General features: G+C 36.9%; 1 protein-coding gene across 3 annotated transcripts in view; it reads left to right on the top strand.

Moving 5' to 3' along the window:
* The window catches only part of LOC101849594 (nuclear factor related to kappa-B-binding protein), a 36,019-nt gene that overhangs the window by 3,287 nt on the left and 21,604 nt on the right, over positions 1-11,128 (top strand). For all 3 annotated transcript variants that reach the window (XM_005092874.3, XM_005092872.3, XM_005092873.3), the window contains exons 2-13: positions 2,267-2,419; positions 3,073-3,147; positions 3,443-3,498; positions 4,172-4,239; positions 4,679-4,806; positions 5,234-5,352; positions 6,094-6,164; positions 6,625-6,914; positions 7,560-7,650; positions 8,195-8,387; positions 9,163-9,262; positions 9,737-9,863. In XM_005092874.3, coding sequence (XP_005092931.1) covers positions 2,273-2,419; positions 3,073-3,147; positions 3,443-3,498; positions 4,172-4,239; positions 4,679-4,806; positions 5,234-5,352; positions 6,094-6,164; positions 6,625-6,914; positions 7,560-7,650; positions 8,195-8,387; positions 9,163-9,262; positions 9,737-9,863 — 1,465 coding nt within the window. In that variant the 5' untranslated portion in view covers positions 2,267-2,272. The remainder of the gene's footprint in view (positions 1-2,266; positions 2,420-3,072; positions 3,148-3,442; positions 3,499-4,171; positions 4,240-4,678; positions 4,807-5,233; positions 5,353-6,093; positions 6,165-6,624; positions 6,915-7,559; positions 7,651-8,194; positions 8,388-9,162; positions 9,263-9,736; positions 9,864-11,128) is intronic.

Genomic DNA, 11,128 nt, shown 5'->3' with positions numbered 1-11,128 from the left:
GGGGGCAGGTTGAGGGGCCCCTGAAGTGAAACAAACCTGGGGGGTTACATCATGTAACATGGCAACATGTCCCCTTTTTTTGTGCCAATATATTATATGTTGGTGGTCTGCAGCAATTAATACTGCAGTCTAACCCCCAAAGCAGTGCGTATGTGTGCGGGAGTGTGTGTAAATTTAGCCTTTTTTAAAAATAAAGTCAATTTGACATTGAGTTTGAAGTACAAAAAATTTAGGCCAGGGGAAGGGCCTCTGCAGTCTTCCAGTTTGGCATGTTTTTATAAAATTTAGATATGGTGGATTAGGCTTTTAACAAGAAGTTCCCTGAACTATCATCTATATCTGTAGACTTAATTTTAATTAGAATTGTTTTCCCCTATTGAATTGTCATTGTCTAGTCTGAAATTCATCAGAAGTGTCTTCAGATGCCTAGAATTTACTTTGATTTGACTCTTACTACTCTGGGTAACTATTATTTTGTGTTTGTTTTGAGTGACAGAGATACTTTAGGAAATGGTGGTGTCGAGCAACATATATGCATTTGAGGATGTTCCAGGGGAAATTAGTTAGTTGAACAGATGGGAATAGAAAATATTGTTTAGATAACTATAGATATCAGGTAAATCAGATGGTTGAATCTTGATTATCGAAATCCATCAAATCTGAATCTGCTCATAACTGGAAGGTTTCCTGGCTGTCATATATGACAGTGTCAATAAACTTTGTATAGTGTTGTGTCTGTTGCAGTGCAGCCATTTCAGTTTCGATTCTTATGTTGTACATCTCATAATTTCGACAAAGGGAAATCAGAAATTATGACAATGACAATCTTTATTCATCTCGCAGGGAGAAATTTGTCTTGGTCGTTAAAAATGGCAGTAGACATTACAAAAGTTAGACGTAAAGGTGCACCCATGCAAACGCACAACAAGTCAGGACATTAAGCCAAGTAAATACATGTCTCACGTGCTTGGATGATAACCCGCTCCGTAAAACATTCTCTCTCCCTCTCTCTCTCTCTCTCTCTCTCTCTCTCTCTCTCTCTTGTTTTATTTGTAGCGCTGTGTGTTCAGTAACCTCTCTGCAGTTGGTATGAATGAATTTTTTCTGTCTGTTCTTGCTTTTTTGGAAATGTATCGTTTACTGCGGGTCGATAGTTGAAATTCCAATGTCAGTTGGTGGCTATGGTCACTAAGCATTGTTTCCGCCTTTTTTAGAACGTTTGTCTTATGCAGATATTCAAAGTTACTTAAGTCTCTACCAATTGTTCTTGATGCCTTACTTATCAACTTGTTTGTTTTTATTGTGCTGCCTGCCCAAATTGCTACCGTAGCTATTGATACCAAAATTTATCAAAGTTTCTATGGTGGTGGTGTAGAATACTAGAGGCAGAAATAAGCTTGAAGCAAAACAAAGTGATGCGTGATACCACATGATATCAAACTAAATTTCAGGTTTGATGTTCATGTTAGAAAACCTTCTATGTGTACTTTGAAACTTGAGAATTTTATAAAGATTATATTTATCAGATATTCAACTTTTAATCAGGTTTACTGTTGCCCAGAATTACACTATTAAGTCATCTATTTGTAGTATTTAGACATGGTGATATCCATTATGAAAAAAAAGATTCATATACCAGCTTTGTCGTTGTTGGCAAAGTTGCTCAAGAATAGTGTGCTCGGTGAATTAGAATGAAGCCAGTACATTTCAAAGGTTTCTTGTCTGGACTTGATTGAATATTATACTGTTACATGCATAGAAAGAAAGAGAACCAAAAATTTCCTGCAGCCAGTATCCACAAATTATCCATTTCTCATGTGCGTAAATTACTGTACTTGTGATCTGTGCTATCATTAAGAACAGTTCTTTACTTGCTCTGCCATTAATGTACATAAATAAAGTTAAGGTCCTGTGAGGTTCCTCTTTCTAAACACTAGTGAGTGGGTGGTTGGCGGGTGATTCGGTGTGGTTTGCTCCTTCTTTCCTATCAAACATCTATCATCCTTATCTCCCCTTCTTCTTTTTTATGTTTGTTATTCTCTTGTAACACCTCTAATCTTCTGGCGCTCATATGACCTTATGCAGTTGCGAGTGCCGTAAAACCTCTACTAAAACTTAAAAGAAACACTAGTGTAATAATAACATTTAGGGAAAATGGAGTGTTTTGGTTTATCTTTCTTTTCATTATCTTCTGAGTGATGGACTTGAAACCTTCAATTTCCATGTTTTATTTAAATTTGCTTGTATTTCTAATTTTATAATACAGAATACAATGGAAGAATCAGATCAAGAAATGAGTGAAGAAGTGGACAGTGACAATGAGACCTGGGCTGGGCTCATACCTGGGCCAGATGAGAGAACAGAGCAGTGCACTCTGGGAAAAAGCACTCTCAACCTGCCAGAACTGCTTCTGGAAAAGGTACATTTCAAGAACAGATCTGTAACAGTTTTTGAAAGCTGTTGTAAGTTATATACAGACTTTGGTAAAAGAAGATCCAGTCAAGGTTTCTACCTCATTTTGAGTCCAGGCTTGTTATTTATATCTGGTGCTTTTGTTGAGATTTGCTCTCTGACTTTTATGGTTAACTTTACAAACCAGAGTGCACGCCTGAACATACCTCTACCCTTAACCTTCAGTGTACACCTCTGCATGTGTTGCTTCAAATCTAGCAAGTAGACCTAAAGGAGCTCAGGGGTATGGATCCTGTGAGATTCAGGAAACCAGAACTCAAAGAATGAAGCGTTCCTGGCGTATATATTATTTTCACATAAAAGTGTTGTTCTTTTGGAACCTAATGTCTATTATGATGATGATGTCTGCTTTAAGTGCGCATTTTTATATTTTTATGTAGTCAAGTACTTTTTGTCTGTGCCCATGGTTAAAGAGTGCTTTTGATTTATCCTCTTTTTTTTCCATATGTGTGTTTAAATATGTCATCTTCACCTTTTTGTGTAAAGTAATTTTGAAAATTATGATGTTGAATAATATATGTATAATATATACTATATTTAAATGTATATATATATATATCAATTGTTGTCATTTTTTTACCTTCTGTCTAATCTCTCAAGAAACACATCTTCATGTCAGTGCTGTCTGTGGATACTTGGGAAGCCCTGGCGCCAGAGAAGCGGAAGCATCTTGAGGTATTTTGAGCTTGTTTATGTTGTTGTTGTTGCTTTGTATTACTGGGACAGGTTTAAAAAAGAAATCTCATACACATCACTATGACAATAGATGGACAAGAAATTGTTAGGTGTACATGTACATAGTAAAGTTGGTATGAATTAAAGCAGTGCACAGTCAAAATTTGAGGAGATGTTCATAAAGATAATAATTGGTTTCTTACTTTTTTTTGTTCTTTTTTTTTGTTGAAAGCATGTTAATAACTTAACTATTGTTTGTTTTCAAACTAGGGATATGCTTATTCTTTTTGCACAGGCTCTTTTGCCAACGTTTCCTGCGAATGATGGGGATGAAAAACAGGAGACAGTGAGGTAAAGATCAAAGTGCTTGTCATTTTAGGAAGTGACTTTCATACAGCAGCAAGTTCTTTCTGGTGTTGAATATATGTCATTAACATTTGTAGTGCAGTCTGAATTTGGTAATTTTTATGTATAGGACAGTTGGTTTTTATTTTTTAATTTGTATGTCTGTTTGATTTATTTTGTTTGTTATTAAAGTTATGAAAGTAATTTTTGGGGGGTCCAAATGTCAGTTGTTTTGTTTGCATTTTGAATAAGTAAAAACGGACAGTTTGATTTGGTACTCAGTTAATTTGCTTGATAGATCTCGTAGTGAAAGAGAAACTGAAAATGCTTGAACAATTGAGATTTGCTTTACTGCTGTTTACGATGGCAAAAGGTTTTAGTTTCACACAAAGTTACTGGAGAAGTATTCTGCTTTACTTGAAGTCATAGCCCCATGAAAGGGGATGTTCTGATGGAGTTTCAGTTTCTATTATTTATTATGCATCGCCGTATTATGTTGAAATTGTGAAATTTGTTGTTTTTCTTTTTTTGCAAATCAAATTTATTGATCTGTTTGTTTCTTTTTCTCAGTTTCTAATAAGAACTGTTTCTCAGTTATAATCATAGAATCTTTCAAAATTTATCCACTTTTTATTTTAATGAGTAAACATTGAAAAATGATTGTTTTTTTTTCTCATAGGAGGTTACTGAGTGGAGAAAATTTCAAGTTTGGAAATCCTCTGGAGGATTTGCAGAAGAAATTGAAAGGTACTTTTGTGCTTTCCATTTTTCTTATTTCATTGTTTAAACATATTCTAAAAAACTGCAGTGGATTAGTAAATTCAAATTTTATTTCTCTTTTTAATGTTGACTGGTAAAAACCCTTGACAAATCCACATCCATGAAAGACTGTGCCAAATGACGCTATTACCATTAACTACAAGTTCTTCTGTTGTAGGGTACTTTATTTTTTGCCCAGTGTGTTAATTCCACAAAAAAATACCTGTGTTAGTGTTATTTCACTGAACTAGATTTTCTTATTTATCATATGAAATAGTTCTTTTACAAATGACTGTTTGAATTTGTAACTGGTATGCTATTTCATTTAAAGGTTTTTAAGTTATGAATGAACATCTTTATTTTGTTTTGTAAATTTTACAGCTTAACAGCTCATTTGTTTATTTTCGCCCTGCTTTGTTATTTGCAGAGGGATATTTACATCCTGAAATAGCCCGTTACAGGAAACAGACACGGCAGTTCCGATATAGAGATTACAAAATGCGACATCAACGCTTTGTATCAGATTTGTTGAAACAGTTGCTTCTATCTCGTCAGGTAGGGAGAGAACTATTTAAAAAAATAATTTTGCTTTATATCAGTCTTCCTTTCTTCATACTTGGCTCAAAGCTGTGTTCTGTTTTGTGGTAATTTAACAAAATTAGTCGAGGTGTCCTTTAGGTTTGAGATGCTGTGTGACCCTTGTTGCTCTGACTATTAAAAGTCTCTATAGTTTTTCTGAGGGTTTTTTAATGTATTGTATTACGATAGGCTTTTTTTTACACACAATTAAGTCTTGTTTATAGTATTATCAAAATGTGATTTTGTGTAAATAATGCAAAATTTCTTCCTGTCTATTGTGAAGAATGCATTGATTACTTTCATATTTTCTCATAATGACCATATTGTGTTGCCAGTTGATTCAGTGTCAAAAAACGTGCCCTCTAACATATAAGGTTCTTTTTCTGTTTGTTCCATGGGACAGGAGCTGTTTGAGCAGGCCTCCACCTTGGCTCCAGGAGAACCAATCAAATACCAGTATCGGCCTCTGGTGAAGAAGAAAAGTAGTCATGTTGAGCAGAATGTGAAGAAAAAAACTGTCAGGTTAGTTTGCATGATTTTTTAACTCAAGTTGCGTAACTGGAAGATTTTTGTTTCACAAATGAATTGTGTTCCCTTGGAAATAAAGAAACAAACTTGTGAAATTAAGTTACCGGAGAGGAGTGTTTCCTACTGAATTTTTATTTTTTTTAAAGATGTATTATATTTTTCTTCAGTCATTTGTACTGGATGAAAAATTAATGTAGTGTTTTAGGATAGCATAACCACATAAAGTCTTTTTTTTTTTGTTAAAAAATTAGAGGCTTTTAATGGGACCTGTTTTTTCCTAATGTTGATAATGTTTCTTGAAATACAGTAAAACACTGATTGCTCGAATTCGACGGGACTGGCCTCGGTAGTTCGAGGGATCCATAGTTCGAAGGATATCCTACAAAGATAAAGAAGAAGAAAAAAACGGAACGGCAGGCACAGTTGGACAGATGTGTAATTTCGAGTCTTCTGTGTTCGACCTATCCACGTTATACTGTAGTTTAGTTAGACTCTTCATTATTGCACGTGGAAACAGAGTTAAATTCTTAAATGGATAAAGGATATGTTTTTTCATCGAGAATGTTGGTCTGATTTCTAGGATGTTGTATTCCACCTTGCCTGGATTGGCCCTGGCAGACATGGTTGAAGCAGCTTGCCTTCTAAATGATGCTAGTTGTGTCTATATGGTAAAAAATTATTTACAAAATTGATTTGTACTATAAAAACTACTTTTGTCTTTTTTTTTGGGGACAGGATTCTGAAGGAAGTACGAGAAGAATGTGGAATTCCTGACACCTCATCGGAAGAGGAGGATGAATCGTCTAGTAAGGGTTTGGAAGACCTATTTTTTGGGTCCATTAAAGAATGAACAATTTGGACTGAAATTCGTTTATTTTTTATGTCCTCAATATTTTTTTCTGGAAAATTTTAAGGGAGGTGTAGCTTGTAATTAATCTTTAGACTAGTAATTAAAAAATGTCTCATGCTTGCATGGATTGCTCTTTGTTTAGAAATTGAATAGCAATTTAAGTCCCTGTTATGATCCTTTGAGTTCTGGGGAGATATCATGAAAGATGTAAAAAAAACCCAAAAGCCGCTGTTCTGCTTTTAAAGTGACAATTTTTCCTTGTTTTTCATAAATCTTAGAAACCGTCCTGTATTTTTCTCAGAACTGTTCATTTGCAATGCAAGCTTGTATCCAGCATTAAATTGGCAAATTTATTACTGTTCATAACAGTTCAAAGACATGCATTTTTTGGAAAAAAAATTGTTAATTTGTCCCAGGTCCGGTCCAGAGAAGCAGACGACAACTGTTCAAATCTCTGGGGCCTATTCCCTCCCCTGAGCCCACACTGCCCAGCGTAGTCGCCACCTTCGCCAACAAACCTCCGCAGATGAACGGTGACATGAACAGCTCGCTGCACCACCCGCCCCAAGCCACCACACCATTGGGACCAACCACACCTGCTGCGGGACAGAACAAGCGGCCGCGGCCCATCAGCCCTGTGGAGGTCACAGAGGAAAGTTATAGGGTTATGCTTAAGATGCACAAGAGGAAAAAATTGCTGGAACCGGTGAGTTGTTGCCTTCTGTTGTTCTCTGTTATTGTCATTCACATTAAAATGAATTTTTAAAAAAAATTTTTGTTTTTTCTATTAAAATTTTTTTTCTTTTTGAGACTGGTCAGTTTTGAAAAACTCTTTCGTCAACCATTGTTCTTTTACAGAACTGACTGTTTCCTGTATGTTTTGGCAGTTTTTTTTCTCTATAAGTAATTAAATTATCAAACATTCTTTGCCAAGATTGGGCTCATTTGCAATAGAAGAATCCACAGGTCCTTTTAATCCTTTTTTTTTTGCTGTTTCGCTTTTCGCTTGAGAATGTTCTCCTCTTCAGACGCATTGGTCTTTGTCAGAAATTGATGGAGAAACTTTTATAATGCAAATAAAAGAACAATGGATGAGAGGAATACATTAAAACGAGAATTGTTTGGAGGTTGCTTTGAGCAGAGCTGAACAGAGTAATTAAGGGATTGTTCATTATTTGTTTATTTATTTTCATTAGTGTTAGATTAGTTTTCTCAATAAATAAAGCTGTTATTTCTGACTTGTAACTGGTGTTTCTTTTGCTGTTTCATTTAATTTTTTTTAGATAGGTGGTTAGATATTTGTTTACAAAAGAGTATCTGTTTATATATGTTGTGTCCTGTATCTCTTTAGGATCTGCCTGAATTTGACACAAGCAATGTCAGCCTGCAAGACATATTATCCCGGTGTCAAGCCAATAAGAAAAATTCCAAGGCTCATGCAGGTTTGTGATGTTTGATCTCTATGTGTACAACTTTCTAGTGCACATGGCATCAGTAGAGAAAAAGAAAGTATTGGCACATTACATCAAGGAGTGCAAAGAGTTGATGTTTAGCAAGGTGTTTTAAATAATTGCAAACCATCAACAAGCAGAAAAAAAAACCTTATGTGTTTCATATGTTATGTTAAATTTTGCAATATGGGCTACACCTGTTATGTTTACTTTTGTGGCATGAAACTTGCCAAGGCTGCTGTTACCCTCTGTAGATGGCATTTAATAGTCTTCATTTTCTGCTTTATGCTAATGAGACAGGGATGGAACCTAATGCTCTCTTGCCGAAATTCCTTTTTCTCCCCCTTGTTTTTGACGATTTGGGGGGGGGGTAATCGTGATTTGAAATTGGTTATTATTAGAGAAAGAGTATAGATAAAAGTAAGCAAAAAGAGAAAAATCTGTGCTGTGAAGACGTTTAAACATTCCAAAAAATGTACAGCACACACTACTCTCCTGTGATATGCTCAAATTTTGTGGACTTCTCTCTCTGTAGGAGACAGCACAACAGGCAATCCTGCCACCATGAAGAAAAGACTGAAACTCAAAGCCAAAGGAGAGAAAAAACGCAAGTTGAAGGTGAAGGAGTCGCCGAACCTCTTAGGGGAGGAGGATATGGTCATGCCTGCTGCTTTACCCAGTCTGGACACCAGCCTAACGTTCCCTGGCCCAGAAGAGGTTCCAGACGAGTGAGTATTGATTCGGAGACATTCCCATCGTCTTTTAGTTGGGAGTTACTCCGATTCCTTTTGGGAAAGGGCTTGATATTGTAACTCAGTACTTCAATTTAATGTACAGATTATCATCAGTCTAGTGATTTTGATCTGTTAGTCATTTTGTGTGTGTCAACTTTGCAAAATCTGAGAACCTTGTCAATTCAGGAACAAATGATGGGTCAGAGTGCAAGAGGACATTTGCTTGCCCTCTGCTGGGAGTTAGCTAGGCTCGTGTTAAAAAGTGACCAATCTAACCACTCACTGTTAGACTCCTGGAATAACCAGTCCTTCTTATTCAGTGTGTTGCACACATTGATGTGACACTTTTAAACAATAATGAGAAGAAATAACATTTGCGTAGCACATGTCCACTCTCAACAGCAAGCTATGAGTGCTTTACAATCTATATTATTAGCCCAGCAGACCCAATAAAACTCAGACACATTCTCGGCTTCCTGGGAAACATGGCACAAACAGCCGAGTAAGTGCTCTAACACCTACAAACTGACCAAATGTTTCGATGTCTATAGCAGAGTGCTTTCCCACATTGGTGAAGTGGGGAAAATTTGTGAAAAAGCCTTCCCCAAGAATACGTAAGGCCCGTGATGGGGTTTGAAACCATGACCTTTCGGTTGCGAGTCCAGAAGTCTAACCACCTGACCGCCAACACCACTTTTTTGTACTACTCTCATAGTTGTGAGCAATGAAACTCCTGTGACTGAACCCATTTTTCTCCTTACTTCCCCAGACCATTGCAAAAGACAGTGTTTGGCCCTGCTACTAATTTCTTCTGCCTCCTGCGAGATATATTGTCAGAATTTCCTGATGGTAAAACAGCAACTGCAAAGGTAGTTTTTTTCTTGAGTACTAAATTGCACTTTCTTGGCATGTCCTTTGTTCGTCGTCCAGTGCCCTTGAAAGTAATCTTCGACCCATTGATTTAAGAGCAGCAGGAATTTTTGAAAACATTGATACATGGCGTGTGTGGAGGAAAAATGTTGAGTTATGTATGTTACATGACTATAATATGATTATGATGGTAATTAATCAATAATCAATATCTTATACAACCCCCGCCCCGAATGTTCTTTGCTCATAGTTTTTTGTTGCCTTTATGTGAAGAAGTTGATTTGTTAATAAATTGCTAATAATTTAAATTCTATGAACTGGAAGAAGTTTGTAGTTTTAAGTATGATCTTATGATTGGAAGAGAGAAAAAAAAGTAATCGTGCTGTATTCATGCCAGTAAGATTTGTCTTGTGCTTGATGTGTGTGTGTGAAAGGTGACGTTGTGTTATCCTGATGTGTTTCTCCACCCCTAGGTTGAAGAAAGAGTTCGGGAGTGGTTGGACTCCAATGATGAGATCTCCAACCCATGGCTGGCCCTGCAGAAAAATTGGGTCGAGCTTGTTGCCTCTGCTCTCAAGTTTTTGTCAGGAAGTGAGATTGGTAAGGGCATGCTAGATGTTGGGGTTTCAAGTGCATGTAATATGGCTACTTGTACTAGTATTTTACAGGAAGCTGAGAATGTTTTCAATGTTGTTTGGTTTCTTAGGGAATTATTAGATTGTCATTCCCACAGAGCCAAATTTCAAGTGGAACTATATTCTATGCAAATGAAGTCTGATTTAATTGTTATTATTATTAATGTACAGTTGAAATTGTCCAAGACAAAATGTGTGTCTTACAAATGTGGGTGTCTTGTACAGTATCATTATAATATAGAAAAAATGCAAGGAAGGGATGGGAAGTGGTCATTTTTTTGTACAGGCGATTGTCTTGGATTGATGGCAATTAGAGCAAGTTTAACAGTAACTATGTTTTTTTCAAGAACAAGGTACATTTCTAGTTAAATCCAGGGTTCCCGCGGCCTCCTTGAATTCAAGGAGTCCTTGAAAACTGCTTGAATTTGCTTTCAAGGAAAAATCTCCTTGAAAACTCCTTGAATTTGCGTTCGAGGAAAAATCTCCTTGAAAACTCCTTGAATTTGCGTTCGAGGAAAAATCTCCTTGAAAACTTGAATTTTGCCTGATCGGACAGGAACACGTGTACAGAGTGACTGTCAGGCCCCGGGAATCCCGGGGGCCCCTGGAATTACCCAAGAATTTGAAAAAAATGGCCAAGACCCGGAATTTGAAGAAATCTGTAAATTGCCCCGTGAAAGACCCGGGAAAATACACAAACGTTCTCATTTGAAAACCAAATCGGATCACGTCCTTGAGTCCATTTTTGCTGGTCGCGGTTGTGATATAATATAATTCATTCGGCCTTTCCCGGCCCGAGAGTACGATAAACCCGCACAGGCGGTTATGGCGGGAACAAGTGGAAGTTTATGTCTGATACCGAAGCTGGATTGGGAAAATCAAGATCTACTTTCGCTTTCGTTACCACCAAGAAATTTTCCGGTAGGGACTATAGTAGTCTGATAGCGCCACTTTTGTAACATGCAGGTTCTGCATTACAAATGCTGTGTCGCCATGAAAATAATTCGTTTGTCCTGTGCTGTCACTTGTGAAAAAAACAGAAAGAAAAAGAAAGCTTCTTGTCGGGCTTGCCATTGTGACTGGTCATTGAACCTGTGCGTTTTCGTCACATCGTGAGTATCGGCGATGGTTGAGGTCACCAAAGTTCATGCTAAGTGAAGTCTGAGCGCTGCGAAGTATAGGACTCGGGAATGGGGGGATTATTGATTTTTTTTTTTAAAGACACGCGGG

The sequence above is a fragment of the Aplysia californica genome, unplaced genomic scaffold (assembly GCF_000002075.1).
Source record: "Aplysia californica isolate F4 #8 unplaced genomic scaffold, AplCal3.0 scaffold00054, whole genome shotgun sequence".
NCBI classification, from domain to species: Eukaryota; Metazoa; Mollusca; class Gastropoda; order Aplysiida; family Aplysiidae; genus Aplysia; species Aplysia californica.
The sequence above is the reverse complement of the archived record's forward strand: the minus strand, read 5'-3'. Positions and strand labels throughout refer to the sequence as shown.